This window comes from Salmo trutta, chromosome 27, assembly GCF_901001165.1.
Source record: "Salmo trutta chromosome 27, fSalTru1.1, whole genome shotgun sequence".
NCBI lineage: Eukaryota > Metazoa > Chordata > Actinopteri > Salmoniformes > Salmonidae > Salmo > Salmo trutta.
Window position 1 is genome coordinate 40,976,750 of NC_042983.1, and position 8,113 is coordinate 40,984,862.

An 8,113-nucleotide genomic window follows, 5' to 3' on the forward strand; every position below is an offset into this window, starting at 1 on the left:
GCCACGGCAGTCAACTAGCTAGCCACAGCAGTCAACTAGCTAGCCACAGCAGTCAACTAGCTAGCCACAGCAGTCAACTAGCTAGCTGTTTACCTTTCTACCACATTCACTAATTTGTTTGTAAACAACTAACAAGCTAGTTAGCGCTCTCATGTTCTTGTCAAACTGTCAACAGAGTAGCTAGGAAGCAGCAAGATATGCCCAACAACAGCCTAAAAACCACAAATAAATCAAATTTGACCGTTCAGACACAAGTCGCATGGCCAGGAATCAGATTTGTATCTGACCTATGAAGGTGGTTTGAAATGTGACTTGAAATGTCCAATTCCATGTGCTTTTTGCTGTTCAGACTGCAGGAAAAATAACAGATTAGAATAGAATATGCAAAAAATGTGGATTTGAGTCATTTCAAACTGCCAATGGGAACAAGCCTTATATGTAAGTCGCTCTGGATAAGAGCGTCTGCTAAATGACCACAATGTAAAATTAGATGTGGTCTTCACTGGGCAGTCCACTGCCAATGGAGCTCTTTCCATCAGTCTGCTAATAAAAAAAACATTGTCTGACTTCTTAATGCTTGTTGGAATTGTCAGTTCCTTATTCTGGGTTCCTTGCACCCGATCAAGTGAAATGAGTCTGAATTAAACACAAGTGATATGAAGCTATCAGCCTTGATAAATGTGTGGCAGAATGATTCTGATAGGGAAAAGAACACAAGTGATATGAAGCTATCAGCCTTGATAAATGTGTGGCAGAATGATTCTGATAGGGAAAAGATATGACAGTGTAATAATAGTACTGTATTAATTCCCAAGGAGGAGATGTTGCTGCACATGCAGTATATACAGTCAGGTCCACAATTATTGACACCCATAAAGATTTATTATAAAAATATCTTTATTTTCATGTCATCTGAACACAGTACAGGTTCCAAACTGCAGGTGTTTACATTTGTTGGATGCCATTAAAAAGGAGCCTCATACCAACTGTAAAATATGGTGGTGGATCTTTGATGTTATGGGACTATTTTGCTTGTTCTTTTTTTTGTCCACAAAGTCATAAACTCTGCCTATTTCTACAATTTATACTCTGAAAAATCAGATTTTTTCAAACTAACCCTAACCTTAACCCTAACCTTAAATGAAGACCAAAAAGCTAATTTTTGTTTTGTCCTGGGGCCCTTGTTACGGTCAACGGCATCATCAAATTTGCCAAGAACCAGACCATTTCAGCCAAAAACTTGGTTGCCTTCTCCAGGAGTCTGAAACTTGGCCACAAGTGGATCTTCCAGTAAGACAATAACCCCAAGCACAAATCAAAATCAGCAAAGAAATTGTTAATTGACCACAAAATTAACAGTTTGTAAAGGTCATCTCAGTCTCCGGACTTGAACCCCATTGAAAACCTGTGGTTTGAAGAGGACAGTCCATGAGCGCAGACAAGAGATATCAAGGATCTGGAAAGACTCTGTTATAGAGGAATGGTCTAAGATCCCTCCTGATGTGTTCTTCATTCTCATAACCTAACGTAACAGGTCTAAGATCCCTCCTGATGTGTTCTTCATTCTCATAACCTAACGTAACAGGTCTAAGATCCCTCATGATGTGTTCTTCATTCTCATAACCTAACGTAACAGGTCTAAGATCCCTCCTGATGTGTTCTTCATTCTCATAACCTAACGTAGCAGGTCTGAGATCCCTCCTGATGTGTTCTTCATTCTCATAACCTAACGTAGCAGGTCTAAGATCCCTCCTGATGTGTTCTTCATTCTCATAACCTAACGTAACAGGTCTAAGATCCCTCCTGATGTGTTCTTCATTCTCATAACCTAACGTAACAGGTGTAAAAGAAGATCCTATAAAACATAGTAGATGTAACGCCCTGGCCATAGAGAGGGGTTTTTGTTCTTTATTTTGGTTAGGCCAGGGTATTACATTGGGTGGGCGTTCTATGTTCCTTTTTCTATGTTTTTGTATTTCTTTGTTTTGGGCCGTGTGTGGCTCCCAATCAGGCATAGCTGAAGCTCGTTGTTGCTGATTGGGAGTCACACATAAGGAGCATGTTTTGCCTTTGGGTTTTGTGGGTAATTGTTTCTGTTTAGTGTTTGCACCTGACAGGACTGTTTGGCTGTCAGTTTTCTTGTTTTGTTTGTATGGTGTTCTTTCTTATTAAATATTCAATGATGAACACTAACTCCGCTGCACATTGGTCTCTCTCTCACGACAGCCCTTACAGTAGAAAAAGGCTCAGTGGCCATTATCCTCTCTAGGTGAGGTATTGAAAACAGCAGTGCCATTTTAACCCCTATCTTTTTGAGAGAGAAAAAAAAATATGACTTGTGAAACAAAATCACTTTCACTGAGCAATTGTATTAGTATAAATAACATAATTTCCCCTTTTTTTGTTGCATACAATATAGCTCAGTGTTTGTATTATTGATTTTATACAGTCTTTTTTGTTCATCTTTATCAAGGTCAATTATGGACCTGTCTGTATGTCTACGAGAAATTCCGTTTTTAAACGCTATCCAATCTTAACCACTGAGTTTCTACTTGTTCAACCCAGCATTTACCATGTTTTGACTAGATTGCTGAAGTATTATTTGATTATATTATCATTAAAATCCTCTTTACAATTGTAACAAGACAGATTCTCAATATGGCAGGTTTAATTTCAATAGAATTAATCACTAGGCTATAAATTAAGGATAAAGTTAAAATAGTGAATATATATAGACATGTTTATATACTCCAAAAGTCTGATCATCATTTTGTGTGAAGACGAGGGATTCCCCCACACTTCCTTTATTGCAGCAATATAAACCCAGAGACAACATCATTCAGTTTCAGTAGACACCAGCCGACCACAGCCAACACAGACTCAAGATGCCTTTCAAGCCACACTACCTGTTGGTCTCCCTGACTCTCTGCTGGTTCGTGGCTCTTCAAGGTGAGATATTGCATCTTTATCTATATATATCTATGAATCTGTTCAACTTGACTCTTGAACTATCGACAAACCAAACCTATTATCTTTTTTTTTTTTTACAATTGAATTCCAATTATCACAATCAATCCATTGCAATTTTAAGTGTCTCAGAGTAGGGTCTGTATTCAATCCGTATGGCAGAAGTTCTGCGTTGCAGCGTGAGTGAAATTTAAAGGCAATGTTCCTTAGCGGAAACTGCATTCACGGTAAACGCTGCATGTCGTCTCAATCAGATATTACCGTTACATTGCTATCCCGCAATCACTGTCTTTTTACTGGTGTTTTTATTCCTTTACTTACCTATTGTTCACCTAATACCTTTTATGCACTATTGGTTAGAGCCTGTAAGTAAGCATTTCACTGTAAGGTAATCTACCCGTTGTATTCGGCGCACGAGACAAATAAACTTTGATTTGATTTGATCTGTAACGCTTCAGCGATGATACAGACTGAATAGAGCCCTAAGAGTGCTGATCTAGAATCCGTTTTGTCTTTGTAACATTCACATGTTTCAAAGTGCAACTTTTAGTGATGATTTTAAGGTTTTAACCCTATCCCTTAAACCTTAACCTTTAACCCCAAATCCGAACAATACTATATTGTTATTGTATGTAATATTCACGGTCTTCATCCCTGCAGCATTCCCCATGAACGGCTGTGCTGCATGTCAGAAGTGTCGCTGCATCCGAACGTCCTCTGCTTTCATCTCTCCTAGGCTGTTCTACAGGATAGAGATCCTACCTCCAGGTGCCCACTGTCGTCAAACAGAGATCATGTGAGTCAACTAACACCACCTAACAACCAGTCAACAACACTTTCACAGTCAAAAAGCAAGCCAAAATCTATTTCTGAAATATATATATATTTTTAAACATGACTTAAAAAAAACTGTTCTGTATGAATGAGGTTTGTACAATACATTACCTGGTCTGCCTAATACATTATCACATCATTCCTAATACATTATCACAGTAGCCCTGATACATTACCTGGTCTGTCTAATACCTTATCACAGCATTCCTAATACATTATCACAGTAGCCCTAATACATTACCTGGTATGCCTAATACATTATCACAACATTTTTAATACATTATCACAGCATTCCTAATACATTATCACATCATGTCTAATACATTATCATGGTATGCCTAATACATTACCTGGTCTGTCTAATACATTATCACAACATTCCTAATACATGACCACAGCATGCCTAAAACATGATCACAGCATGCCTAATACATTATCACAGTATGCCTAATACATTATCACAGTATGCCTAATACATTATCACATCATATTGGCTACACTCTTAGAAAAAAGGTGCTATCTAGAACCCAAAAGGGTTCTTCGGCTGTCCCCATAGTAGTACCCTTTGAATAACCCTTTCTGGTTTCCATGTAGAACCCTTTCCACAGAGGGTTCTACATGGAACTCAAAAGGGTTCTACCTGGAACTAATAAGAGTTCTACCTGGAACCAAAAAGTGTTCTCCTATGGGTACAGCTGAAGAACCCTTTTGGAACCCTTTTTTCTACGTGTGTATATGCCTGTCCTGCCAATATTGTTATTCTCAGACAATATTATATTTCAAAACTCGAGCTTTGATAACAAAATAGATCAGTTGGTGTAGCACTTGCGAGGCACAGCTGAGCATAAATTGAAACAATTGGCTTTTATTTTACTGGACTGATGGTATCTGCATCTGTCATGGTGCTTTCAAGAAAACTGAGAACTCTGAGAAAAAGAACTAGGTCAAATCATGAAGTCAGTGAACTTCAGGTCGGAAAGATGGAGTTCTAGAAAGATTCCCCAGTTACCGACTAGGAATTTAGAGTCGGATGACCGTTCAAAATGATTTTTCCTAATCGGATCTCATTTTTTTCAGTTTCCAGTTGTCTTGAACACACTGAAGTCGGAAGTCTGAGATTTCAGAGTTCCCAGTAGTTTTGAACACCACATTAGTCTCAGCGGAGGGAGGGAGAGAACAGCAGAGGGTCCGCCTCACACGGTCCTGCTCTCTCCTTCCTTTCCTCCGGTGAGACTGACCAGAGAGAGGGGACAACGTCTTCCACCTGATGGCTAAAGTCGAGTCACACCGCATCTGCCTCCTGCACAAATTCATGTTGTTCCTATGACCAGAGAAAGTTAAATATCCCTCCCTATTAAAATAGACAGGACAGCTGCTACTACTAATAAAAACACAGCGCTACTTGGCTACTCATTCACTGCATTTGCAGCTCAAGTGGAAGTAGAGAGAAACATGTTTTATGTTTTGTAATAGTGTTGAATGAAAACAGTGACAGAACAGAATGAAAACTTAAACATGATCTCACTCATAAAAAACAGCAGCTGTTTGCTGTATTCTTTGATCATTTCTCTCTGGTCATGGTTTTAAAAGTTATGAAATCTTATGGTATCAAACTTTGCGTGGGGTCGTGGAAGCTGTAGGAACAGTGATTTGAGCTATCCGATTGGCCAGCGCAGTAGGCGCACTTGGTGATCGACTAGGAATGCCTTGAAGTGGATCGATTGGTTGGTAACCAGTGGCCCAGTGGATCTCCATGCTTTTTGTTGTTGTTGTCCAGGCTTCATCTGTGTTCTGGAAACCGCCCCTAAAACCCATGGTGGCTGTCATTGTCTCCACACATAGATCATGTGAGTCAGTCAGCGAGGTCTTGAACGAAGCGCTAAACTGTGGTTTTCTAATGCATAGGGGGAAGAAGCGTGGGGGATAGGTCGTGGTGGAGGGGAAATTAATTAGTCTGTATAGTCGCTTTACTGCATGCTATGCAAACCAATCATTAGTCACTGATGATGAGTTCAATGTTCCTATTCATAACCAAGGCTAAGACATTGGAATAAATGTGGACATTTGCAGTGGTAGCCTATAGCAATTTCCCCCGAAACTCAGTATGTGGCAGGGACTCCAGACAATCACAGATTACAAATAGGTTTTTCTAGTCAAGGCCATCCTATTCAACTATTGCTGTAGATATACTATTATATCCTACCTATTCTACAGATATACTATATATTCTATCCACATACTGTCCACAATGACTATACATTCAATCACACATGTATACATATACATACAGTGCATTCAGAAAGTATTCAGACCCCTTGACTTTTTCCACATTTTATTATGTTTACAGACTTTTTCTAAAACGGATTAAATAAAAAATTGTCCTTGTCAATTTACACACAATACCCCATAATAACAAAGCAAAAACAGGTTTAGACATTTTAGCAAAAAGTATTCAGACTCTTTGCTATGAGACTCGAAATTGAGTTTAGATAGATCCTGTTTCCATTGATTATCCTTGAGATGTTTCTACAACTTGATTGGAGTCCACCTGTGGTAAATTCAATTGATTAGACATGATTTGGAACATCTCACACCTGTCTATATAAAGGTCCTACAGTTGTCAGTGCATGTCAGAGCAAAACCCAAGCCATGAGGTCAAAGGAATGCCAAGAGTGTGAAAAGATATCATCAAGGCAAAGGGTGGCTACTTTGAACAATCTCAAATATAAAATATATTTTTATTTGTTTAACACTTTTTGGGTTACTACATGATTCCATATGTGTTATTTCATAGTTTTGATGTCTTCACTATTATTATTCAATGTAGAAAATAGTAAAAATAAATTAAAACCCTGAAATGAGTAGGTGTCCAAACGTTTGACTGGTACTGTATACATACATACATTTACATATACAGTACTCTGACTTTGCTCGTCCTAATATTTATAGATTTCTTAATTCCATTATTTTACTCAGATTTGTGTGTTGTATTTTCTAGATATTACTGCACTGTTGGAGCTGGGAACACAACCATTTCCCTACAGCCGTAATAACATCTGCTAAATATGTGTACATTCATATTGACATTTTATGATATGTTTTATTCTGCAGTGTATGATATGTAACCATGGTGACGCTGTAATATATCCCTCCCTTCATTCATCAGCATTACCAAGAAGGACAAAGCCACCGTCTGTGTGACTCCAGATGCACGATGGATCAACAAAGTCATTACCAAGTTACAAAGGTAAATACAACACACACACACACACACACACACACACACACACACACACACACACACACACACACACACACACACACACACTTCTGTTGACTGTAACACAGACCATCTCATTCTACAGTAGCAACAAGAAGAAGAGAAGTGCAGAACTTCCCCATCTCAACCACCATTGAGGGAACTGGAACAGGAATGTATCAAGTTGGAGCTAAATGGAAATGTGATACCAATGTGATACCAATGTAATACCAATGTAATACCAATGTGATACCAATGTGATACCAATGTAATACCAATGTAATACCAATGTAATACCAATGTGATACCAATGTGATACCAATGTAATACCAATGTAATACCAATGTAATACCAATGTAATACCAATGTGATACCAATGTGATACCAATGTAATACCAATGTGATACCAATGTGATACCAATGTGATACCAATGTAATACCAATGTAATACCAATGGATACTATTCAAATATGATTCCAATACCAAGTTAATTATTTTATCTTAAATGATCTCAGTATGTATTGTTAGGTTGTTATTGTTCAGAGTAAATAACCCACGGACACTAGAGAAGCTTTAACCAAGTTTAATTCTTCCCAGAGGTTCTGTACAGCTGTAATTCAGACAACCCAACATTTGTCCCATCCAGATATTTATATCCCATTTAAGACCCTCCTCCTTCTCTCTAATCCTTTCATCTTATGGTTCTACAGGAAGAGAGTAAAAAGGGTAACAGGAAACCAAACCTTTATTACTCCCTGATGAGAATCTGTCCTCACCTCCTGACCTAAACCCCTCCTTCATCTAATCCACAGATGTCCATCTGTCTTTCCTGTATCAACACTTTGCTCTCCTCTCATCCCCCAACACATTCCAACACATTCCACAGCTATCTGTCTTTCTACAGAGACCCAGTCTCTGTTACTCCTTAATATACTATGTGTCTAATCTATCATGTCTTTAATATCTCAATGTTCAAACTGTTGAATCCAACAGTCCCTAGTCTTGAACAATAGCATCCTAATGTTCAGTTCATATAAACTTGGAAATTACTAA

General features: G+C 38.4%; 1 protein-coding gene across 1 annotated transcript; it reads left to right on the forward strand.

Moving 5' to 3' along the window:
• Window positions 1-2,577: 2,577 nt before the first annotated feature.
• LOC115165141 (C-X-C motif chemokine 13-like) lies at window positions 2,578-7,860 on the forward strand. The gene is made up of 4 exons (XM_029718186.1): window positions 2,578-2,949; window positions 3,628-3,763; window positions 6,968-7,048; window positions 7,167-7,860. The coding sequence occupies exons 1-4, from the start codon at window positions 2,886-2,888 to the stop codon at window positions 7,216-7,218; spliced, it is 333 nt and encodes a 110-aa protein (XP_029574046.1). The 5' UTR covers window positions 2,578-2,885; the 3' UTR covers window positions 7,219-7,860.
• Window positions 7,861-8,113: the final 253 nt, after the last annotated feature.

Bases quoted from the DNA above. Each gene is read 5' to 3' on its own strand.
- LOC115165141 (XM_029718186.1), top strand. From the start codon at position 2,886: ATGCCTTTCAAGCCACACTACCTGTTGGTCTCCCTGACTCTCTGCTGG. The intron at 3,764-6,967 runs GTGAGTCAACTA...TTCATTCATCAG, and splicing joins TGTCGTCAAACAGAGATCAT to CATTACCAAGAAGGACAAAG. The intron at 7,049-7,166 runs GTAAATACAACA...CTCATTCTACAG, and splicing joins GTCATTACCAAGTTACAAAG to TAGCAACAAGAAGAAGAGAA.